Source organism: Alternaria novae-zelandiae, assembly GCF_023758075.1.
Source record: "Alternaria novae-zelandiae strain BMP 2774 chromosome Unknown scaffold_13, whole genome shotgun sequence".
Lineage (NCBI taxonomy): Eukaryota > Fungi > Ascomycota > Dothideomycetes > Pleosporales > Pleosporaceae > Alternaria > Alternaria novae-zelandiae.
In genome coordinates, this window is record NW_026056973.1 from 594,930 (window position 1) to 620,133 (window position 25,204).

The 25,204-nt window shown below is 52.1% G+C and overlaps 5 protein-coding genes across 5 annotated transcripts; 4 read left to right on the forward strand and 1 right to left on the reverse strand.

Moving 5' to 3' along the window:
- Positions 1 to 9,514: 9,514 nt before the first annotated feature.
- Positions 9,515 to 10,726, forward strand: J4E88_006712 (uncharacterized protein; the record flags this gene model as incomplete). Its single annotated transcript, XM_049400334.1, has 1 exon — positions 9,515 to 10,726. The coding sequence occupies one exon, from the start codon at positions 9,515 to 9,517 to the stop codon at positions 10,724 to 10,726; it is 1,212 nt and encodes a 403-aa protein (XP_049253953.1).
- A 562-nt stretch (positions 10,727 to 11,288) lies between these two features.
- CYM1 (Mitochondrial presequence protease) lies at positions 11,289 to 14,471 on the reverse strand (the record flags this gene model as incomplete). Its single annotated transcript, XM_049400335.1, has 2 exons — positions 11,289 to 14,079; positions 14,125 to 14,471. The coding sequence occupies 2 exons, from the start codon at positions 14,469 to 14,471 to the stop codon at positions 11,289 to 11,291; spliced, it is 3,138 nt and encodes a 1,045-aa protein (XP_049253954.1).
- A 740-nt stretch (positions 14,472 to 15,211) lies between these two features.
- Positions 15,212 to 17,124, forward strand: J4E88_006714 (uncharacterized protein; the record flags this gene model as incomplete). Its single annotated transcript, XM_049400336.1, has 5 exons — positions 15,212 to 15,374; positions 15,500 to 15,926; positions 15,973 to 16,216; positions 16,279 to 16,675; positions 16,823 to 17,124. 5 exons carry the CDS (start codon positions 15,212 to 15,214, stop codon positions 17,122 to 17,124), a joined length of 1,533 nt encoding a protein of 510 aa, XP_049253955.1.
- Positions 17,125 to 17,581: 457 nt separating this feature from the next.
- J4E88_006715 (uncharacterized protein) lies at positions 17,582 to 18,631 on the forward strand (the record flags this gene model as incomplete). The annotated part of the gene is made up of 1 exon (XM_049400337.1): positions 17,582 to 18,631. One exon carries the CDS (start codon positions 17,582 to 17,584, stop codon positions 18,629 to 18,631), a length of 1,050 nt encoding a protein of 349 aa, XP_049253956.1.
- A 565-nt stretch (positions 18,632 to 19,196) lies between these two features.
- Positions 19,197 to 21,900, forward strand: J4E88_006716 (uncharacterized protein; the record flags this gene model as incomplete). The annotated part of the gene is made up of 5 exons (XM_049400338.1): positions 19,197 to 19,247; positions 19,349 to 19,380; positions 19,452 to 19,569; positions 19,617 to 20,667; positions 20,714 to 21,900. The coding sequence occupies 5 exons, from the start codon at positions 19,197 to 19,199 to the stop codon at positions 21,898 to 21,900; spliced, it is 2,439 nt and encodes an 812-aa protein (XP_049253957.1).
- Positions 21,901 to 25,204: the final 3,304 nt, after the last annotated feature.

Sequence of the window (25,204 nt, forward strand, 5' to 3'; positions counted from 1 at the left end):
CAGGGTTCGCGTCATCCCAGGGGCCGTGCGCAAAAACACAACGCGCGCTTCACACTTACTTTGGTATGCGATGGTGTTACAGCTACAAGCTTTACGAGAAGACGAACTGCATTGTCACAATATGTCTGTCGCTGAGTGAAGGCCGAGCACTTATACATTCGAAGCCCACAAAGTTCCTTTTGCTTCGCTCTGGATGATTGGACTGTTTAGCGCAGCACTGCTGCAGTCTCACAGCAGTCGTTGCCTCAAGTCCCGTTTGGTGCCACATGCTGTGGGCCGCTGCAGTATTTCTTCCGAAACGATTGGGATATCTTATGGTCGTTGCCGATCGAATGCCCTATACTTGTCGATAGGTGACGTCCACTGTTGCAAGCTCGTCGCGACCTCATGCGATCAACTTCAGTTATTGACTTGTGCAAGTCTTGATCCTGGATCTACACCTATCTATTGCACACTGGCCACCCTATTCATGATTTTGAGAGCGCAGCTTGCTTCCACTTAAAGAAAAGACGTCGCAGCGCCAGATGACCATCACGTTACAAAACAAGCAATCCGGAACCAATGTCGGCCTCTACTGTTTGTGTTTCCGCAGCTTCGTGGACAGTCACCTAAGCTAGCACCGGGAGACAAACGAGCTGTACGCAGGTCGACTCACTAGTTGTTCAACAGATCATATTGACAGCGTCGGCACTGTACGAATTGGTGGTCACACCGCGTATACAGATAGCACTAAGAGAGCCATGATAAGTCAGATGATTAGAATACGTACGTAGATTTCTGCCCGTTGTGATACTTTCACCGCCGGTCTTTCTCTTGATAGGGTTCTCAACCCATGCCGAATGTAGCTGTACCTACGTAATTAAGAAATCTCTCATGATGACAAGAGAGTCGCACTGTTCCGTAGTTCGCTATTGGGTGTGCTAGGCTATCTTGACGAGGTCTGGGGCCATGATGTACACAGGTGATGTCTTACCAGCCCCTCTTGCGCACTCCAACCAAACTCTCTCGGCTGATGTCGCAATATCGCACTCTTGCGGCCGACTTATGACCCAACTTTCAAGCTAGCAAGCTGCGACACAGTACCCGCGGGCCCGGCTCTGTCTATCACCTAATGGCGACAGCGATGGAGGTTGACTACACCTGAGCATAATTTACAGACCATCTGTGGGACGTCGCAGTATCCTAATCAAACACAGGTATCAAAGACCTCGGGATCCATGGATCCTGTGGATTATCCACTATTAGTGTCGAATTGTTTGCTACACTTTTCAGAGCTTGGAACATAAGTTACGCGACCGATCTTCACGGGTGATAGCATCTCCTAGGTAGGTAGTCACTCAATGCTTCCATTTCATACCTGAAGAGGTGATATGTAACAAGGAGAGTCGGACTCATCCGCAGTGCCGCGTATGTACACGTAGAAAGCAATGATTGGTGAACCGATATGTGTGACCAACCACCGGGTTCGTGTTCTACCTAGGTACCGTTGTTCTTGCGTGCAGAAGGAAAGCTATGCGGACTCGAAAACAAGAATGCGCTGGATCAACTTGGTTGAAACGATCATTTCGAGCTACTCCTATATTGAAGACAGCTGTCAATCGTTTATCTACACAGACCCTTCAATATTAGCCATTAGCATAAACTACTAGCCAAACCATAAGGTAAAGAGGTGCCCTCACAACGTAAGTATATACCTAAATAGCGGTACAGTGCACTCCAGTTCATATCGGCGAAAACCTCTATTTGCAAATAGTCGCTAGAATGCATTTGACTTTCTAAAGAGAAGCTACCGTTGCAGCAGAAAACGTCTACTTTCACGATATCTGTAAATATAGATGCTAGCCGAATTGATAATTATATAATTATTAACACTTATGTATTAGTTAGATAAAGTTTAGTCATCGCTTTTCTAGAGAAAACACCTTAGGCGCTGTGTAAGCAGTTTGCAGCAACTCCGTTTATAAAGCGAAGTCAAGAACCACGCTTTTACACGGGAGTAATGCAGTGTTTAAAAAAGTTGGTTTTTGCGCAATTCTGTAAAGCCCAGATACGGAAAGAATCATTCAAATCTCTACAGCCACCAAATTATAGTCAAGCGTGATTCTTAAGCCGAGATTACGGGACAGCTTTAATGTTCGTAGCGGGGCTGCTTGTTGAAACATGTCCGTCGTCGAAATGAGAAATAAATCATGCCAAGTGATGCCTGAAGACGCCTCATTTAAATGAAAGAAGTTTGCGGGATTCAATTAGCATAACCATACTAAATGTTTGGGGTGTCCGGTATTCCGTTCTGAGGCGCCGAATTCACTATGTTCTGTGAGTAAGATAGAATTTCCGGGACAGAAAGAAATGTGACGCGCACCTTCAGGGTCTTCCTCATCCCGAGACTTCTTCCCAGACAGTCGTCGAATGACAGAGACAACAAGGCAATGCAGATTGTTAAATCCCCACACAAGTAATGGAAAAGCGAGCGCTAGTATGCATAGAGAAATGACAAAATTGCGAGGACTCCGATCGAACGATGTGAAGATCGGTTGATCGGCGCTGAAATACTGAAGCGCTACTAAGAAAGGAGTTGTGATCCATATCATCTATGTGAAGTCAGTATCTGAAACCGACATGATTGAATTGAGACCTACGAGAACGTTGGTGCGAGTTGTAGAGCTTGTATTCTGCGCAGCCAAGGTGTTTTGTCGGTTCAATTTTTGCATGTCGCGGCTTATGCATTGTGTCTCGAGATTGACGCTGTATGTCTGACGCTGGATTTCGATGCTCTCGATATTGGCAGCGTAAGCTTGACGTTGGAGTTCGTTATTCAGCTTGTTCGCCAGATGAACCTCACGCTGAAGTTCGGTACTTTCAAGGTTCAGACGGTTACTTTGCTGGTTTAGTCGATTACTATCGTAGTTCAGGAACTGACTTTCAAGTCCCATTCGAAGCTTCAACTGCAGATAGTTAGACGTGGTACACTACAGGGAATAGAAGCACGTACGTCTTGTGCCGAGTCCTCGCAGCATACAACAAGAACAGCCAGGACCTTCTCGAGCTTCACCATTTCTCTGAATGAGTTCTTGATACTCCTGAGTTTTACTCTCCCATGAGTATTCCTGATGTCGTGGAAACAATCGATATCTCCATGGGGGTCGCTGAAATCTTTCCAGGCTTGAGTAGCAAGTGATAGTTGTTCCGCAATGTAACGCAGGAGCTGCATAGTCTTGAAGATATCGTCGGACAGTTGTGTTACAGTCTTCTGTGGTCTTTTGGAAGCGATGCTTGAGAATGCGTTTCGATACTCTTTTTGCTTAGAGGACCGTTAGAAAGCACATGGAAATTAACACTTAGTCTTACGTACCCAAGTTTTCACGCATGCTTCAAGCACCCGCACAAGGTATGTGTATTCGCGAAGAATGACTATAATCCAGACGTCAACAACGCGCAAGAAGTATTCTCGCGGATCGCGAATTGGATCATCTCCGTATAAGCCGTGATCCACATTTCGTGGCGCGAAGATGTCTTCTTTGGGTTCCGCATTGTCGTTTTCAGAATCGCTGTCATCTTCATCTGACTCGTCAGGCTCTTGGCTTGGTGTGTCTGTTGGACTGCCTTTCGAAAAAGTATACGCAACCCATTTGGTGTAATCCCAAACACAGAATACGATAGAAACATGAGCCTTCTCGATAAGAAACCGATCTGGTCGGTTTGCTCCATGCGATCCAGATTCCGGTAATGGTAGATCAAGCCAGCCTTCTCCTTCCTGTGTTAAATCGCGATCTTTCCATTGGCAACCGCCGCTAGAAGCCTCTCGTAGAGCTAGGTACGGGAGATGGAGTTCTAAGCGAGGAGTCACAAATCCATCGACCCGTTCATGGACCCGGAAGGATGTTGCACAAGATATGTGCTTCGCGAATGCATCTCTGAGTGTATCAACTTGATGACATGCCGAGGTACGAGCGAGAACCAGTAGCGACTCCGGATCCAGATTGTGGACGCGAATTTGCCTGTAGTCGGCATTTGGAAGGTCCCTTCTGCCAAAACGTTCAACTTCCAGGTGCCGCCGCAAATCCTCCGGAGTAAGTTTCTCTGGATAGTCGCGACGGTCCTTGGTTTCTCGATCGCGATCGTCTAGATATATTTCAGGCTTTGCTTTTACTGACAACTTCTGGTTCGATCTCTGGCAAAAGCTCCGGACGACATGGGTGTTCCAGCAAGGTGTGGGGCTTTCGCTATCCTCAAGGAAGCTGTCCAGGAAGTCGCGTTCGTTTGCTATATCCTGCCTGAACGCTTCGAAAGAGCGCTCATTATATTCCCGATAAGCGAATGGCTTCCGATGCCGGGATTTCGAGATTTTTTGGGAATGAGTCTGGCTACGTCGCACATGATAAGTCATGATTACGCCAGAACAATGTCGCTTTGGTCGTTTTGCTCCGATTTTGAGTAGTATTACTTTTGTACACAACAAGCTTTGCAAACAAACAACATCTGATGTTGTAAAGAAACAGCTGTCATAGTTGTAGCGCTGTGATCGATGTAGATGAAGTGTCCTGTGTGGAAGTAGTGTAGTAGAAGGAAGTCTCTTTGGGTTGATTGAAGACTACCTTAAGTAGGTACTTATGTAATGGCCGAAAAATACTTAGTACGTGGTGAGATTGCTCAACAGCCTCGCAGGCGCCCTGTCATACCGTCAGGTTCATATCTTAAAGTCAAGATAGTAGTAATGGGAGTCTGGAATCTGCCTTCTTCTCCGCCGCTGGCAGTTGCAAGGGGTTGATTTGCTGTGTATCATTCTTCATCTGGTCCGGCCTAGTGCTGCCCACAAGGCAGATATTACCGTCGCACATTGACCACGTTGCATTCTCTGAACCAACCCGTAGAGACTCATGTATGCATATAAGAGCTTGGTGTCGAATCCTGGATGTCCACGGCTATGCACTATGAAGGACACGCCGATATTCCCACTGCGAGGTCCGCTTGTTGACTTCGGCTTCCGTTACTGCAGGGGTCTAATCAGCGTGTGGATGTTCTATTCGTTACCTTTCTGTGAGGCGAACCGCTGGCCATGTGTCGTGTGAATTTTCGAGTTGTTGCAACAAGGCGTCGGGCAAGCCTGATCGAGGTCCTCACCAGTCAGAGGCGATGTGGCGTCACTCTGCATGAGGGACTCTGACAGCACACCCCGCAATTTCGCACATGATCTCAAACCGACCCGAGTGGCGTACACAGCTGCTTTGACGGTGGTTGAAGCCGTTGGGCCGTCATGCTTCTTATGGTGTCCGGGCGAGCAATATCGCGCTTCGTACTTTGGCACAGACATGACAGTAATCGTGACGTGCACAAAGCGAATGAGACTTTTTGAACCGACCATGTCAATAGAATTAGTCCATGAATGCAGTGTTGGCGATGGCAGTACATATGCATAGAGTCCATGATTTAGTGATACCTACCTAGGTAGGTACCTACCCAGGTACCTATGCCTGGGTTCCAGCGATAAGGTCAAACACGGTACCACGGCATCGGGCTCTAGAGATTTCGTGCATATGAGCTGCATTGCCGCCCGATATGCTTTCGTCACTGCCATGCACGCTTCTCTACCACTCTCCGATCGGAAAGCCCCGCCAAAGTCACGAAACAGTTTATTTCGGTTCACCGGCTGCCGACCTCGGGAGACAAGATCGCACCTACCAGCTCTTTATATAGTGGTTATCATATCTAGGTAGCGAGATATCTAGGGGATACCACGAGAAGCACTGTTCGCTTGCCGCTTAGGACCCGAGTCGAAATATCCATGGATGTATATACCTAGATAGCAGGGCCGAGGCTACGGTGCCCTTGGCTCCGGCAACCCCTGGAAGTTTCTCATGTGATACATAGATTTCAGCTAGTTGGGAACACGAATACCGTGAGGCAATATCTGCCAGCATCTTACACGCCCTTCCGTCAAGACAGACACGCTTAGCCCGAGAAACATCGGGAGAACAAATCGATCATGCCTTGAGATCATTCACGTCACCGTAATGCGTAGTAGGCGCATGTGCAATTTGATTGGTAAGTAAGCGCCATACTCCTTCAAGTTATGTCCCAATCGAAATGAATGCAGCCTCATGTGGTAACACGACATACCACCTGGCAACTACGAGCAATGCGGTGGGTCATTATAATAACACCAGCGTACTGACTCATTATCTTGTCTGTACTTTAGTGACATGACAGTTCCCACAGCGTCCATACCCGCACGACGGACAGCCAGCGCTCCGGTAGGGTATAGATGGATATCCACAGTAGCAGCACTGCCAAACATAGGTATGTTTCTTCCCCTTTGCCTGCCCAACATTGTAAGTATGTTTCCCGTATTGTCAACGGCTAGCGCTAGTGACCTACTGCGGGTACCTGAATGCGACCAGACCAGTCCGAGTCTCCACCAAAACCCCAAGCCGGTAGCGACAAGGGTACCTCACTGCGTACGAAACCTCCAGAACACCAATCGCCGTCGTTCTTTATACCAGCACATATGTCAAGAGCAGAAACGCTGCAATCAGCATATGTATGAGGCCCATTCGCGTATGCAATGCTGCAGGTATTCGCAATCTGTCCTTGACGACGCGTCTTCTCTCCCCCTCGTTGCGACGCATCCTCGTCATCGTTCGCCTCGTGCTTTTGAGAGCTATTGAAGGGGTATGATCTATTGGAGAGTGGTGCTTTGCTCTGCGAGGCTGAAGCCGAGTGCGGACGACACGGCTGGCTCATTGGGTACGTAAGAGCGAGTCGCAGGGGCGGAGACGTAAGTTTTTATTTCTACATGGAGGTTAGCGGAGGACTTCTGGGTGCGAGCACTCCTTGGACGATAACCCGCTGCAACTTTTCGACGCTGACCGTCATATCGATCGAGCCACGTTGTGCCAGCAGCGGAACTCCGACGCCCTCACGAGCTAGCGCAGATCCTCGGAACACCTATATGGCTTCAGGATGATGAACGACGGTATCGTGGGTCAATTGGCGCTTTCTGTGACAGTAGCTCGGTGGACTAGTTGGAGTGACAAAATTCTCCCACCTTACCTTTCGAGTTGGCGTTCGGGCATGCGACTGGCTGCCCACCTGCCCGACCCTGGAATGCCCCGCAAAGAAGTCTTCAGCTATCAAGGATATGTATACGCCCCAGAACAGGAAAAGATGTATGTATTTATATTCACCAGACGTGCCTCCCCTACGTCAACGCAGCAGTCTCACAGCACCCTGGCAATGGACCTTGCCAGACAACACACCGCCCAACCCATCCTACGTGTTTCATTCGCTTAACTGACGCGGGTGGATGCTTGAATGCATCTAACCTTGTGGGCATCGGGAGTGGGAAGGAATCGGAGATTTCAGCGGTTAGCAAATGGAATCCTGGCCGGTAGCGTACATGTCCACCGGTGTCGTAGGTAAGTCATCTTGCCTAGGGGCGTTCACATTGCTTCTTATTTGGCAGCAACAGTGGCTTGAAGAAACAAAGTAGTACATCATGTCGGCAGCTTGACCCAATTTTACACAAGATGTTGCTGTATGTTTGTGCAAACCCAATGCTAAATCACGCCAGAGCTCCAAGTTCAAATTTACATGTACTCTGCCAGTGAATGGGGACCCTACGATGTTGACTGGTGCCTGTACATGTATCGTTGGTGTCTTCTCACCACTCTGCGATTGTCTTCCTAGGTCAACTCATAGTAATGAGTCCATTGCTCCAGATCACCCTTCATAAGCCCCTCACAGACAGCCATATTCTTACTAAACAGCGGTCAAGATTCACCGCTTTACATGCACGAGCTTGGGACTCTTACATGCTCGCCGTACCTACGGCGCGATGCATGTTGAGGTCGAGAAACCGTTCGCATCACAAGGGGGAGATCATTGGATGATCAGAAGTCATCTATACCTGGGCAGTTTGCTCATATCTAGCTACCCGAGACGTAACAGCGCCATAGGTGGGGAAAATGTATTGCAACCCCCAAGCGGTGATGGGGCTGTATCCGGGCAAAGGAGGCTTCCTAGTATGATCATTGCGGTCTCGCATTGATCAAACAATCAGTCACCTCTCAAGCATAATCTTCTCGTTGTGTATTTGTTGTGATACACTGCAACGTGCGGGTGTACCTAGGTATCCGGGAAGATGCAACATATGCAGCGACCAGTGCGAGCTGTATGGACGTATGGAATAACATGAAAAAGCGCTTCTCAGGCTTGTGGTCTAGTACATCACCGCTACTGTAGTGGGGCCAGCATGGTTACTAGCAAGGTCGATCACTCAGTTCTGATGGCCTGTGATAGGTAGTTTGAACCCAGAAGAACGAGAACGAAGTTTGTTTTTCGAGAAGTAGATGATGCATGGTGGCGACAAGATGATACAATTAGAACCAGTGGACTAAGATAGGAAGCTCAGAGCTAGGAATTCCAGTAGTTGCATTGAGAATAACGTGGCCTTTGAATCGACAAGAGAATGGATTGCACTGATGTCTATACGTAATTCGAGCTGACGTTACCTAGTCTAGGTAACACACTGCGCGCCCCGTTGTGCGCTGAGTCGGGTATGATGGACATACTGGTCCTTAGACGCTGGCAGAAAAATCTTGAGTAACGCTGTATGTTTCTGCAAAATAGGGGTCACACATCCTAGTCGATCGGAGATTTGCGGCTATGCTCAATAGACCTCGGGATGCTTGGGGTTGTCATGTACACAATTGTGGCTGAGCAGGACCACCAGGGTTTCTAGGTTCTCTCCGTGTTATGGTCTCAATCGCGACCGTGCCTGTGATAGGCAATACCAGTCCTATAGGGTTCACTTATCCGGACGTTGCAGCCCTTAGGTCGTCGGTCGTGGTCAAGTTCAAGTGTGTGACGATGAAGTCATCAATGTAAACGTTGTGCTAAAGCGTAACATGGCGGTGTAATTGACGCTTAGGTTCTCGGTCTTCATGAAGTACATAAGAACAGTTAATCTTCATAAGAACCCGTTCATAACCCAAGATGTCATAAACAGGTGTGAACACACGGGACTAGTGCCTTCGGTATGTAAGGAGTTTGACAGTCCCTGTGAAAGTCATGTTGACTACTCTTCTTATAAACTATAGAAGAACACTCTGAGGCTTTAAGCGGGACAGTGACTTGTTTGGCATACTTACGGACATCGAGATTTCCTCTAGCGGGAGTTAAATGACAGAGCAGATCGAATTACCAACGAAGAACCCGTTAAAGTGGCATGCAAAGACCCATATGATCATATAGCGTGACTGCGACAATTAAACAAAGTTTACTGCGATTTTGGCCATTCTGTCGTTCGCGCAATTGGTAAAAATATCAATGTTGTTGCTAGTATTGATTGCGCCTATCGCCGAGCAGAAGGTAATGGTGGCAGTTATCATCATCGATGGATCAGCGGCGGGTAGCAAAGCTCGAAGCTTAAGCTCCGAGTACCGAGCTACTCAGCCACCCTCCCAATAACATCAACCCGCACCCGAAGTATTGACCGCTCCCATTAACATATAAAATGTTACATCGAATCCTTCCGGTCATATCCCTTGCCAGTGCCGCTCTTGGTGCCATCCCACAACCTCAAAAACCTATCGCGCCTACTATCCTCGACCTCTCCACATCGAAAGACCTCTTACATCTCCATCGCAAACTTGTAGAAACTGAATCTATATCCGGAAACGAAAAGCACGTCGGCGATTGGCTTACGAAATACCTCCGCGCGCACAATTGGACCGTCGAGCGGCAAGAAGTTTCCAGAGACCGTTACAACCTCTTGGCCTACGGCAGCAAACGCGAAACAACCATCCTACTATCCTCACATATCGATGTCGTGCCACCTTATTGGCCGTACTACTATAACGAGACGACCGACGTAATCGGCGGCAGAGGCAGCGTGGACGCGAAGGGCAGCGTCGCACCCATGATAATCGCAGCGCAAGGCATAAAAGAACACCTACAGGATGACATATCTCTGCTCTTCGTTGTCGGCGAAGAAACAGGCGGCGACGGCATGCGCGCATTCAGCAACTGGGACAAACGCCCATCCTCCCACGAAATCGTCATCTTCGGCGAGCCCACCGAGGCGAAGCTAGTCTGTGGACACAAGGGCATGCTAGGCTTCGAAGTCAAAGCGGCAGGCAAAGCGGCACACTCAGGATACCCGTGGTTGGGTGTAAGCGCAAACGACATCATGGTACAAGCACTGGGCGAGCTTCTCAAGCTGCGAGAACACCTCCCATGGAGCACAAAATACGGCAACACGACCATGAACTTCGGGCGCATACAAGGCGGAGTCGCCGCCAACGTCGTCGCCGAAACCGCAACCGCAAACATCGCCACGCGCATCGCAGCCGGCACCCCCGATGTCATACGCGGACAAATCCTCGACGCGCTCAAAGACGTCAAAGCCTTTGCGCAGAAGGAAGGCGGCGATTTGGATGTACAATGGGGTGGCGAGGCATACGGTGTGGTGAACATAAACTGCGATATTGAGGGCTTCGAGACGTTGACTGTCAACTACGGAACGGACGTGCCGCACCTCTCTGGTGACCACAAGAGGTACCTGTACGGTCCCGGCTCCATCTTCGTCGCGCATTCAGATCACGAGGCGCTGAAGAGGCAGGAGTTGGAACAGGCTGTTCTAGACTACCGTCGCCTTATTCTCAAGGCGACAGAGGTAAGGGAGAAGGAGCGGCAGATGCAGGATGAGGAGCAGCTGGAACTATGAACTTGGGTGAAGAGACGGATGTAAATTGTACATAACTAGATACCCAAACACAACGAGTGTTTCCCTCTGCGACAGTTATAGCCACTTTGATGTACCCCCACATTTAGTCTACCAGGAGAAGAGTCTCGCTCAATACAGGTAGGTCTGAAAGCAGGTGCTCAATGCCCCTTCCCAAGCTCCACTTCCCGACTTTTTACGGTCAAGGAGCAGACTGGGTAGATGACACGAAGATTATTCTGGCGCATAATCCCTCATATTTGAAGGGACAGAGCGAACCAGCAACGGGAGAGAATGCATGGTCCGTCTGGGTTCTGTTCGTTGCGCTGGTGAAAGAGACCGAGAGTAACGCGTAGAGAGATGCTTTGGCCGACGCACGGAGCGGCCGAAGGTATGACCGGCGACGATAAGATAGACAGCAGCCAGAAGTGAGATGAGATGGCAAAGGAGGAAGGAGCGATGACACCGCGCTATGCATTCAACTTACCAACGCCGATGATGCTAGCGTCTCATACCTCATATCATACATTTACTTATACAATCATAAAACCGTCAATCAACATTTTCAGCTCGCGATAGCCGGCACGTCGTCCTCCTTTTGCGCAATACCTTCAGCTTCCTCAGTGGCCTTTGCAGTTTCCGACATACCCAGGTCTCTGAACTGCCAGCCATCGTTCTCTTTGACCCAGTCTTTCCGCTCGCCCAAGATAGCTACACTGCTCTCGGCGCCCTTGACGAGGAACTGGTCGGCTACGGCTTGTACCTGCTCAGCTGTGACGTCGAGGAGGCGTTCGCGACGCGTCTGCAGCATATCGTCTGTGACGCCAGACAGGAACAGCCTCATTCCCTCGCGACTGACACTTTGCGGCGCATCGTATCCTTGGAATGCACTCAGCTTGGCTTCTTCGAGATCCTGAGGTGTCCATGCGCGGTCGCGCGCCCATTGCCCTGCTTCGGCCATGATCTTCATACTGTTCTGCGGGTTGGGGTCGCGGTATGAGTACATGCCGAAGAGACCGCCGATGCTACGTGCATATGCACCACCGCCGTATGCGCCACCCTTCTCGCGAATCTCTGGATGAAGTTGCTTGAAGGTAAGGAGCTTCGCGAGGATCTCGAGAGGTGCGCTGGAGGCGTCGGTGTAGGCCACTGTCGGGACAGCGCGGGCGGAGTAGTAGACTTGGTAAGGCAGAGGGAAGAATGACTTGGCGTTCCGAGGGTACTGCTTTTGCTGTGACGTCGAGGGCACAGAGACGTCCTTGGGTAATGTGTTCAAGAAGCGATGTAGTGCCTCCTGGTTTGGCGTTGAGCTCTCGCTACCGCAGTTGATCGCTACGCGGAGTTGGTTGCTGTTCGTGATAGTGAAAGACTGGATAGCTTTGAGTTTCTTGATGACATCGTCTAGCGACTCTTGCGATGCGAGAGCTGTCATAACCTTGACTTGGGTGAGACCCCCGGTTTCTTCTGCTAATCGGCTCACAGGACTGATTCCAGCTTCAGCGAACTTCATGGCATAAGAATGACCAGACTCTGCGATCGAGTTGATGGCACCACTTGCCGCACTCTGCAGGAGCTCTCGAATCTTCTTGCCCGCTTCAGGCCCATCAAAGTCCGTCTCTTGTATGATAGTCCGTAGGAGTTCGTACATGTCGGGTATGTTACCGTCGAAAGCGTAGCCGGAAAATGCCATACCTTCTTCGTACGCGTCGAGCGACAAGGGTGACTGTGAAGAGTGGTAGCCTACGGAGATGCCTCCAGTCTTCAGCTTGATCAGTTCCTCAAGTTGTTCCATCGTCTTGTCTTTGGTACCAAGGCGCATGATGGCGCTGGTGAATAGCGGGATCATCTCTCTTAACTCGTCGGGGAGATCCTGTAATCTGTGCACAGCACGGAAATACGTCAGACCGTTGGTGGGTGCCTCGCGCCACTGGACCTTGACGCCATCCAGCTGAGTATGTCGCAGTGGCTTCCTCTCCTTTTCTCGAGGAATATCCTTGACGTGAACAGTGGGCAAACAGCTCAAATCTTCGTTTCTGGCTTTCTCTTGGACTTCCAATAGCTGAAGCTCTCGCTCTTCCAGGTACTTCTGCGCCTCCTGCTCGCTTGGGAACTGCTTCGTGGTCTCTGCAATCTTTGCCGCTAATCGTTGGCTTTCTTCATCGACGAGTTCCTGGCTGAACGTCTCCGATGGCTGCATGGTGAAGGTCAGGGTTTTGTCGGTGAGTAGGTACTTTTCAATCAGGCTCTCCAAATAGTTGCCTTCAGCGTACTTCTTCTGGAAAGCGTTGACCGTTTCTTGCCAAGCGAGGGCCTCCATTGGGTCGATACCGTTGAACCAGCCAGGCTTTAGTCTTTGGAGGATGCCCATCCCAAAGTTGGCAGTCTTGTGCTTGAGCGAGAGCTCCAGCTGATGTAGGATACCATCGACCTTGATCTTGTCGAAGCCGTTTTTGCGCACCTCGAGTAAGGTCTCCGCAATGGTCTCGCGGACCTTGTTCACATCATCCGCTTTGACGGCGTCCAACCCAATGGACAAGACACCTCGTCGTCCAGCGCTGTCATAGCCAGTATTCGCACTGAAATCAGCACCAAGTCCAGATTCTACAAGATTGCGGTAGAGAGGCGAGCCGTAGCCGCTCATAAGCAGACTGCTCAGTACTCCCAGCGCAAAGTTCTCTACGGCGTCTGCAGTGTCGCCCATCAACCATGTAACCGAAGTCTTGTACTGCCTGTCCTGAGGTACCAGTGGGTCGAGAGGTCCCGCAACCGTGACTTCCTTGGGGCCGTCCAGAGTTATTGGTGCCTTCACTTCCTGATCCACGGCTATCTTGTCAAAACCGTTCAAGCGACTGTCCACCTCCTTCAGATGCTCCACCAAAGGCATGTCTCCGTACGTGAGAATCTTGGCATTGCTGGGATGATAGTGGTCGGCGTGGAATTTCCGTAGCTGTTCCCAAGTCAGGTCGGTAATCTTCTGCGGGTCGCCACCGGAATTGTTGATGGCCGGGTATAGGTGATCTTGGAATTTGGTGTAGAACAGGTAGCTTGCATCCGACATCTGGCCCTTCATTTCATTGTATACCACGCCCTTGAAAACGATGCGCTTCGCGTTGGGGTCCTCCGACTCTTTTGCCAGCGGGTTCTCAGGACCCAACCGCCACCCCTCTTGGGTGAAGTCATTCTCCTTCAGTAACGGGTGTAGCGTCGCATCGAGGTATACGGACATGAGGTTTTTGAAATCTTGCGCGTTTGTCGTGGCGAACGGGTAGCCAGTGTGGTCGGGAAAGGTCCAGGCGTTCATGAAGTTAGACAGGGAACGGGGGAGCATCTTGAAGAAGGGGTCGCGGATGGGGTACCTGGACTGTCAGAGATACGTTGATTGCAATAGCAAGGCGACATACTTCTCACTACCACACAGTGTGGTGTGCTCGAGGATGTGTGGCACTCCGGTGGCATCTGGTGGGTTGGTCTTGAAGCCAATCGAAAAGACATTGTTCGCATCCTCGCGGGCAATGTGCAGATATTCGGCGCCAGTCTTGTCATGCTGGAGATGTAAAGCGGTCAACTCGAGCTCTGGCACCTGCTTGACGCGCTTGAGGGTGAAGCCGTGCAGCTGCTCGCCGACAATGGGAAAGTTGGAGACATCGGTAATAGCGGCATATCCACGTCGAGGCAAGGTCGATAGTCGGTGCGGGGTTATCGTGGCATTTCGAGGGCTTTGGACCTGCCGACCAACGGAACGTAGCATGTTGGAATAGAGGGTGGATGACAGAGTGCCGCGCAGCCTCAGAAATGTCAGAGGCACCCCATCGATGACGCCTGTCGCGCCGATTGGCCGAGGGACCCCATACCAAAAGAGATTAGCCCGCAAAATTACTAAGACGAAAGAGTGCGCCTGGACAGGCTGTTGATGCGTTATACGGCTGGAGACATGTCGGATTGGCTAGCCTGCCAGTGATCTCATCTGTCAGGTCCGATATTGAAGCTCGTGGGCGTTGTGGAGACTCCCAGGTGTCTTGTGCCTTTCGCGATCGACCAGACCACCGACGTCGTCCCCTCCTTCCTCTTCAACACCCGCCACGAGACATTGCCCGACCCGACCCCGACGACTGCATGACCCGACACTGTACATATTGCTACACCACGCCCGTTGACGCCCCCTGCACTGCGCTCCACACCTGTTTTCACCCGAAGCAGCCCCGAGACGCCGGCGGAAGACGTGCATCCTCACCACGCGCATTGTAGACAGGCGGCTGCTGCCAGACGAATGCGCCACTGGACTGCCTAGAGACCTGCATTGGGGACACGTGAGACTGAGTGCATAGGTGGAGGAACCGTCGGAGGCAACACGGGGGATCCACAAGCTGAGGCGCTACACGGAAGAGTCACGACTTCATGGCAACCGTCGCCCAACAGCGCCAGCCGACGTCTGCCCAGTCCCGCCCTCACCACGAAGCCAGCCGCAGTGCATCTGCCTCTCCTGCAAACATGGCACCCGCACAGCACAACCCAGCGCCAGCGCCTGCGCCCGCTAAGAAGGGCAAAGGCAAGAAGGCGACCGACCCCTCGGAGCAGCAGAAGCAGATCCAGGCCAAGATTGCTCAGCTCGAACTGGACCAGGCCGGGGACAAGGAGCAGGAACTCGAAATCGGTGCGTCTACCTCTTGCGACGGAGCTGTGGAGGAGGGGATACTCTGGGTGGCGCAGCCCATGTCTGCACAGCACGAGACTGGGGCCCTATCAAATGAATCGCTGGCTGACGTATGGCATGGACAGAACGCGAAGTTAAGAAAGCAAACCGCGAACTCTCCTCGCTCCTCTCCAACATGGACGGCCCGCTGTCCCGGCTCGAAGTCGTGCAGAAACGATATACCGAACTCCTCTCCGATATGAAGCGCACGGAACGCGAACACCAAAAGGCGAAGAAGCGCGGGGACCAGCTGCAGAAGGAAAAGGACGCGCAAAGGTCGGAGTTGAACAAGGTTACGACAATGAAGGACAAATTGGACAAATTGTCGCGTGACTTTGCAAAGGAAAACAAGAAACTCAAGGACGAACTACACAAGCTCGAATCTAGCGAATCCACCGCCAGGCAAGAACTACACGAGCGTCTCGAACACCTGGTGAATGACGTGGACGATTGCATAGCAGCTGCGAACGGGCCTGAACCACAGAATCAAGCCGAGCAAGAACTGGACGAAATGTATGTGTGGCACAACCAAATTCGGGAGTATGAACTAACAAAGCAGATTTCGTCAGAAGTTCAAGTCGTTCATTGACCAGTACGAGTTGCGCGAATTACAATACCACTCGATGCTGCGACTCAAAGAGCTCGAAATACAGTATCACGCTGCCCGGCTAGAGCAGCAGCGCAAACAACAAGAAGCCGAATCTTCCAAGTCGCACCAGTTGACCCGCCAAGTGTCGACCTTTTCGCAGACTGAGACGGAACTACGCACGCAGCTCAACATATACGTGGAGAAGTTCAAACAGGTATGCAACCCGTTAACCCCTCGTTGGTCTGTATCATCATGGTTAATACTGACCAGATGCAGGTCGAGGAAACGCTCAACAACTCGAACGATCTCTTCCTCACGTTCCGCAAGGAGATGGAGGAGATGTCAAAGAAAACCAAGCGTCTTGAAAAGGAGAACCAGACGCTGCAACGCCACAAGGACATTACGAACCGTAATATTGGCGAGATGGTGGAAGAGCGCCAAAAGATGCAAGAGGAGCTTGCCAGGCGGACCAAGGAAGCTGAGGACCAGCGGAAGAAGATCGCTCGCCTGGAAACACTGTGTCGTGGAATGCAGGCACAAGGTCGAGGCCAGGTTCCGATGCATGAGCTGGATCAGGAGGAGCACGACGAGGAGGATGAAGAAGTCACGGAGAGCGAGTACGAATACGAGGACGAAGATAGCGCAGAGTACGACGACGACACTGAAGAAGACGGTGTTGAACCGGCGCTTGTGCATCGACCATTCGGGCCTGTCCCTCCACCTCCGCCGCAGCCAACACCTGCGCAGGGAAAAGTCAACGGGCATGCACAAGCTAATGGGCAAATGAATGGAGTCAAACGCTAATAGCAATATCATAGAGACTCACTCTTCGGCCCATCTACGTCTTCTCAATTTGCAAATGATGTCCCGCCTCCGGCTTCGAAATCGCTCGGAGATATCGTGAAGCAGTGGAGTTGGGATGATGCAGACCTACCGTCTATTGCGGACTTCGATATGACTGACCAAGCATTCGACGAGCTCATGGAGCAGATGAATTGGGATGATGTGACTGCGCAGTTCGATGCGGAAATGGAAGCAATGGCTGACAAGACTGCTCGTCTTCTGTCAAACGATGCGGCGAAGTCGGAGGAGCCAGAAGAGCCAGATTTAGGTGTTGATTGAAGCGTCTTTATGCTCCGCAATTGGCTGGCATACGTGAGTATAGTGCGAGAGGTCGATTATTGATAACGACATCGATAGTTTGGATTATGATCTCCAACATTCATATCACCGTGCTCTCCAGCAGAACATTTCCCATACTATTACTATCGTGACTGCCAAATATGCATGTTTATTCAGCCTACGACGGGCGAATCTCGGCAATGGCAACGATGTATCGAGTCGAGCTAAGATGCCTCGGCTCGTGCACCCACGTTTTCCCCGCAAAACCCCTGGCAGTCGAGTATGCCAGTAGGCACGGCCGCTATTTAGCATGCACATTCCCATACTCACCATGCGGTTACACATAGCTTCATTGCTGCCAGAAGCACGCTCCTCTGACCGTCATTCGCGTTATCCGACGTGACCTACTCCATCTACTTTCATTTATCAACCACCCGCCACCACAGCCTACGCCGTCATGTCACCACCGGCACTGCAGACGCCGCTTTCGAAGCTGCTGGGCATCCAGTATCCGATTATCCTTGCTGGCATGGCGCGCACCTCTGGTGGCCCCCTCGCAGCTGCCGTGTCAAACGCTGGTGGCCTAGGTGTAATTGGCGGTCTCGGATACACACCGGAACAGCTCCAATCGATCATCGACGACCTCAAGTCAAACCTCCGAGACAAGAACCTGCCCTTCGGTGTCGATCTCGCACTCCCACAAGTCGGCGGCAGCGCACGCAAGACGAACCATGACTACACCCATGGACAGCTCGACGACCTCATCGAAGTCACAATCAAGAATGGCGCAAAGCTGTTTGTGAGCGCTGTTGGTGTACCGCCCGAGCGAACGATCAAGAGGCTTCACGAAGCAGGCATCTTGATCATGAACATGGTCGGACACCCCAAACATGCGAAAAAGGCACTAGATGCAGGTGTGGATATCGTATGCGCCCAGGGTGGAGAAGGCGGAGGACACACCGGCGATATCGCGAACAGCATCCTGATACCCTCCGTCGTGGACGTCGCGCGCAAATACAAGAGCCCTCTTACCGGACAGCCAGCTATTGTAGTGGCGGCGGGAGGCATCTACAACGGCCGCAGCCTGGCAAGCAGCTTGATGCAAGGCGCACAGGGCGTATGGGTTGGCACGCGATTCGTGGCATCAACTGAAGCGGGCTGCTCGCAAATGCACAAGGAGAACGTGGTCACAGCCGACTTCACAGATACAGGCCGGACGCTGGTTGTCAGTGGCCGACCGTTGCGCGTCAGGTACAACGACTACATCAAAGAGTGGCACGAGCGCGAGGACGAGATCAAGAAGCTCACGGAGGCGGGAGTTGTGCCGCTGGCGAAGGACATGGACGATGGGAAGGATGTGGATATCCCGTTCCTGATGGGCCAGGTTGCGGGGGTTATCGGCGATATCAAGCCCGCAAAGGAGATTGTCGACGAGATGGTGCAAGAGGCGATCGACATGCTGAAGCTCGGCCAGACGTACATTGGAGGGCCGAGCAGTAAACTGTAGATAATAACAGTAGATTTTTGTGTCTTGACAACAGTCCATCGCATCTCGGTCCCTCGGTTGGCGTGTAACACAACGTCAAAAGAAGCGCATACATGCATCCGGCTCTCAGTCGAAGAACACATTGCACAAACGTTATTGACTTGTACACTCGAAACGAGAAGGATGTCCAAACCACGTCGCGTCGCATTGTGGTGGTGGTGCCTGCGCCTTCCCAGAGCAGCGGTGGATGATCTGCGACCAGGATCGCGCTCCCCGAATCCATGGCAGCACCGCAAGCTCAGGAGAGATCTGACGGCACGCCCAGTCCCCGTCCGCCTGGGAGTATTCACAATTAATATACACTTCTTCGCACTCGCGGTCGGCGCAAAGCTAGTATTATTATCCTCGCACATCTCGAACGCCCTAGGCCCCTGGCGTTTGCGGCCTTCTCCACTTTCGCTGCCACCAGGGCATATACGGAGCCGTCTCTCTCTTCCGCGGCGCTCGCTCGCCAGTCCGAACTCCTGCAACCCATAGATGACGCTGGTTGCGCAGGCGACACCACGGAGCAGCGGCGCATCATTCCATGCAGTCAAATCTCAGAGCCCAGGCTGAGATTCAGGCCCAGAGGAAGAAGGTAGGCCCCGTCCCGCTGCCGTCCAACGACGCTCGTGCGCCGCAACAAGCAATTCCCCCAGGCGCATGTTTGCAACACGCATGCTGAGACGCAAATTATAGCAGCTCGCGAATTCGTACAAACAGTTGCTCGAGTAAGTCTCTTCTTTGCTTTTGCGCGCCGGCTGCGCGTTTCACCGGGTCCAATTCGCTGACGCAGGGCCAGTGAGTTCGCCGCGACTGATCTCAAGACGGTCGGCAACTATACACTGGGGAAACTTATAGGCAAGGGCAGTTTTGGCAAGGTTTACTTGGCGTCGCACAAACTCAGCAATGGCTCAAAGGTACCACCGGCAGGACGGTTACGAGGAATCACGCTGATCGCAAGCAGGTCGTGCTCAAGAGCGCGAAGAAGGACGACGCCAACCTCGCGCGCGAGATCCATCACCACCGCCAATTCACGCACCCACACATAGCCCGCCTGTACGAGGTCATAGTCACCGAGAACCTAGTCTGGCTGGTACTCGAGTACTGCCAGGGCGATGAACTCTACAACTACCTACTGGCCAAGGGCGCCCTCGAGCCCGCCAGAGTCCAGCGCATCTTCACCCAGCTCGTCGGCGCCGTCACCTACGTCCACAACAAGTCGTGCGTCCATCGCGACCTCAAGCTCGAGAACATACTGCTGGACAAGCACGGAGACGTCAAGTTGGTCGACTTTGGTTTCACGCGCGAGTACGAGGGCAAGTCCAACTACCTGCAGACATGGTGCGGAACAATCTGCTACAGCGCGCCGGAGATGCTCAAGGGCGAGAAGTACGCAGGTGAAAAGGTGGACGTTTGGAGTTTGGGCATCATTCTTTACGCGCTTCTAGTGGGCGAGCTGCCTTTTGACGACGACGACGAAATGGTCACGAAGAACAAGATACTGAAGGAGGACCCCAAATATCCGGAGCACTTCCCGCAGCAAGCGAAGGAGTTATGTCAGTCGCTACTATCCAAACGGCCAATCTTGCGACCTACACTGGCGGACATACTACAGAACCCTTGGTTATCGGAACATGCGCCGCGCCAGCAGGAGATCCTGAAGCTCCAGCAGCCGGCGCCTTTCTCGACCGAGCTGGAGAAGGAGGTCTTGCAACGCATGCGCGCTGCCGGGGTGGACATTGACATGGTGATTGAGAACGTGCTAGCCCAAAGATGCGACTCGTTAGCTGGTTGGTGGGCACTGCTGCTCGAAAAAGAGGAACGCAAGGCAAAGAGGCGAGAGCGCAAGCGCAAAGAGAAGGAAGCAGAGGCTAAGAGCCTCCGGCGACTGAGCGCTGCAAGTAGTCGACTTGACAAACTTGCGCCTACCATAAGAGAGTCAGACGAAGAAGGCATTCACTCTCCCTCTACGCCTAAGAGTCGCGGCAGGACCACAAATCGAAGCAGCTTACATGGTGAGTATCACGGCGGACGTCAAGAAACGCTTCTAACTTGAGACAGGTGCTCCCGAACTGCCAAAGCTGCCAGAGCTAATTACCTCACCCAATCTCACAGTCGACGACAAGCCGCTCCCTCCAATCGATACCCGTCGGGGTCGGAAGTCGCATTCGTCCTCACGTCCGCCACCACCAGCGAAGGATCTCGACAGGCGGCGTTCACGCAGCAGCATGCTACAGGTCGTATCTACCAATCCAGATCTTCTTTCTCCCAACGGCTTCGTGCCTAAGCGACGCCGGAAACAGCCCTTCATCAACCACCTTTTGACACTTCGAAATTGGATAAAAGAGACGTCGAAACGAGCGCGATCTCCGGGCTCGAAAGCCAGCAGTGGACAGTCGCCAAAGATACCTCCAAGCAAGTCTTCGGATTCAACACGAAGACAAAGCACGGCGAATCGGTCGTCTGTACACACGAACCCCAGGTCTCCGCCCACACCACAAATGCCTGGCCCGAGACCCCGAGGCTCAACACACGGCTCAGGCTCCATGAGAAGGCTCTCAGCATCACCCGCTCCACTAACACCACGATCCTCATACCGTCGCTCGTCTGGTGGTCTCCGCGGTCGAAAGTCCACTTCGTCATCTGTATCCTCGATCCGCAGCATGCCACACCACCACCACTCGCACTCGAAAGCCTCATCCACATCCTCCGCCTCTCTCGCTTCTCCCGCCGTTTCCACAAGCGGCCACTCACACAAACCCTCCAAATCCCCCCACAACAGCATCAAGGTCCTCCCCGCCACCCCCACCTCCTCAAGCTTTCCTTCCAACATCCGCCTTGTACGTTCTGGCTTCCCACCCGGTCTCAACGAATCCAGCGCCGCTTTCGGAAACGGAAACAGCATTCCCCCACAGTCCCCGGGTCTTGTCTTCGCAAAGAGGAGGAAGAGCCCTTTCAAAGGTCCCATGCTTAATGTTAATACCGGAGGTCTGAATGGCAGCTCGACAAATGGTAGTGGCGGCTGGAGGAGTAGAAGTGGAGAAGGTGGTATGGGGAGTCGGGGAACGAGTGTACAAGGTCGCAGGAGTGGAGAGATTTTAGGCATCACAGAGGAAGATGAGGAAGAAGACGAGGAGGTCGAAGAGGTGGATACTTTTGGCGGGAAGTTGGGTGAGGGCGAGTTCATTGAGGAGGAAGCGCCTGGGCCGTTGACCCCACCCAAGGAGAAGTTCAAAGAGAAAGCTTGATGATTTGGAAAATTGGCGCGAGATTGAAGAGGAGGTTTGAGGTTATTTTGGTGAGAATGTGGGGGTTGGCCGCTTGTTATGGCCATTTTTTGGACTGTGGTCGTTGTTCTTCTTGCTGCGTGGTACTTGTTCACTTCCTTTCGTTTCTTGCCTTCATCTTCATGCTCTCGCGCTTTAACGGCATACATTCGCGGCGTTTGTCCATTTCATCGGATACCTACATACACATGCGTTTTCCTTTCGTTCATTCTAATTTTATCGACACGTATACACTATGCATCATTTGCACCTCATGGCGTCTGTCACTTGCGCCTGTACTTCCACTACACGTTTGAAGTTTATTGAACCCCTAGATGATATTCTGCTCATCTCAAAGTTTATGAACGATTGCCACATCAGGCAGTCGGCGTCCTTTGTCTTGCGAGCCGACTTTCCTCTAGCGGTGTGGACTCAAAGAGAACGGCAATATCGTCAGGATACGAATTCAACGGTTCAACGTTAGTACTGCATATCGATCTGCGTAGACGCAATCTTGGGAACACAAGCATTCCCGACTAACCCGGTCCCTGGTCGCGATCAGCGAATACATCACTCAGTCCAGCGTCATGATGTCGATATATCCCCCACGATACGCCCTCAAAGCACCCGAAGCAACGAGAATCGATGACGCAGAACAACATTGCACAAAGACACGTGTATGCATATACGTATCCAGGTACAACAGCTGAATCAGTAGGGATATACTTGCGCTCAACATAAGCCTTTGCGTTGCACATTGGCTTCGAAGAGGCGGTGTGGTGGACATGCGGCGTCGGAGGCGAGGTTGAATCGGGACGGTTGGTGTGACCTTGTACGAAATCTGGCCTTGACATAGTTCCGGTGGTGATCTTTGGTGCGGAAAAGTAACGGTGTTGCGGCTGAAACTTGTGTTGGTAACAACACGACTAACATGTCGGAAGCGCTAGAATCGTCTAGTGGAGCTGTTCAGTGACATGCTCTTGTCTGTGAGAGCTTCCCGGTTGATTCTAGTCTACTGAGACAGTCATGCGTACTATTCTCAGTGACATTGCGCCCAATGCGTGAGGTTTGCCATGTGATGCGCACGAGGCACAAGTCCAACAGCCGAGATGTGGGAGGTGGTGCAGGGGGTCAACGATGCGGCAACGCTGTGTTACGTCAAACGCCGCAAGGACCATAAGGGAGCAAGTCCGAGTTTGGTGCATTATCTTAGTACGGACATCCGAGAGAGGTGTCCAGGTGGAGGGAGAGGTAAGGGATTGCTGTGATATCGTGTCGTGGAAACGAATGCGGTATGCCTTCAATCAAGCAATACTTACAAAAGATGTAAGGGAGAATGGGGTGACTGATACGCCACCTTGGTGAGCTGCTTCCTCGGAAGATGCAAGGTCAGCCGGGAAGATCAGTCTGTGCATCAGTGCATAAACGGCGAGCGCCATCGCTGCACCGTAGAAGACTGGAGGAATCACAAGCGAAGCCAATCCTGCCGCGATTTTGCCTGCGAAACTGCGATCACGGCTTACATGCGTGTGTAGCAATAGGGAGAAACCTTCAACCGAGGCAGAGTCGGTGAAACATGCAACAGTTGGTACAGACTCTAGGTGTTGCGACAATGTGATAGGTGCTGGTGGTGGCTTACCATGTGGGTTTGGGCGTATTCTGACCCCGCCAGTAATAAACGGCAGCCGTAACGACACTGCGTCCTGGCCAGGGATTCTTGGCAAATGAGATTGCACATGTGAAGTTTACCAAGAGCCTGCCGGTGAAAGAAGGGACGGCTAATCGTCGATGAGGTGAGATGCTCGACTATGCAGGCAGATGGGCAGAATTACTTGACTGATACGGTTAATGGTGCAAGGGTCCAGGTAGCACACATGTATATTGATTCGCAATGGGCCAGCGTGTGTTCTTACATGACGAGAGGATGCGGGGCGTACTGCTCGTGTACGTTCGCTGCAAGCCGAGCTAGTCAACAGGCATACTGCACACAATTCAAAGGAGATTGTGGCGCGGTGTTGGTACAATACCCAGTTCTCTCAAGATACCGATGGCTGAGCACCAAGCGATGAATAGGCGACATCTGTACCTGCATCGGATGAAGATGAAGTTAAATTGAGAAGCATGAGGATGCTTGGTAGCCCCTGCATGTGGCAGGATGCGTTGATGGAGGGTCGTCAAGCGATATGGATCGGGAAGACGTGATATGATTTACCCGTCTTTACCGACGCATCCATCGAGCAAGTATCAACACGGCTGCGCGTAATGGGTACACATAATAGCGACAGGAAGCTATGTGCCGGGCTGATTTGTTAGACGCAGGGTGGCCAAACATCCATGTCGAGCCATGGCGTCGCCGTTCTGACCGTTCTGACGGTAGAAGCTAGAACTTGCCGGGTCATTAGTTTCGTGAATGTTCCAGGCCATAGGCGAGCTCATGATAGAGCATGAAGGGGCAACCTTGGAAGGCCTAAAGCAGCACGTCGGCCTTGCGCCAATGCTGCGGCAGCGGGACGGGTCAACGGGTGTTGTGAGAGGTCGAGCCCGAGGTCGCGCCGGTTGTAGTCACGATCCCAAAAGCTCGAGGCGTGAGGCAACTCAGCAAGGAGCATCTAAAAGCTACGATAGCGATTATTGGAAGGGTGGTTGGAGACGTTTGACCGTAACGTGGGGTGAGTGGCATGTCTTGCGCGCACATGCCGCAAGTGTGCTGGTGGCTTGGAGATAAGGGCGGCCCGTGCAGCGTTGGACTTGGGGAAGGCACGCAAGCGCCACTAGGACTCGACACCGTGAGGTCGCCGTCGTTTGATAGCGCCGGCAGCCAGCGCCTAAAGACGTTACTGAGTCCGACACGCGAGACGCAAATCTGGAGAACTGTAGAATAGAGTCAAGTGACCGAGAGTGACATTACCGCCTGCAGCTTTGCGGGTTTTTGGGACGTTTGGAGTCATCGGTGTCTGCCGCGGCCAAGGATGGAGGCGGAAGGAGCGAACTCAGCGAAGAAGGAGCGAATGTGCAACATTTCTCCGGTCCATGAGGACGCCGGTCCCCCCTCACCATGCTCCTTACAGCCTCCTTGCAAACGGTAAAGGTAATTGCTAGTCGGCATTTCACTAACAATCACATCACTATTGCACAGCTCTGCCCTTGGACAAGCTCTGCGTCTATTGATTCCATAGATGCGCCACGCTGCGATAACATCTCCCACACCTAAGCCAAATCTAGCTGCACCCCGGCTACTGCACATCCTAGTCGATAGTCCCAACCCGGCACTCTGGAAAGGACACTG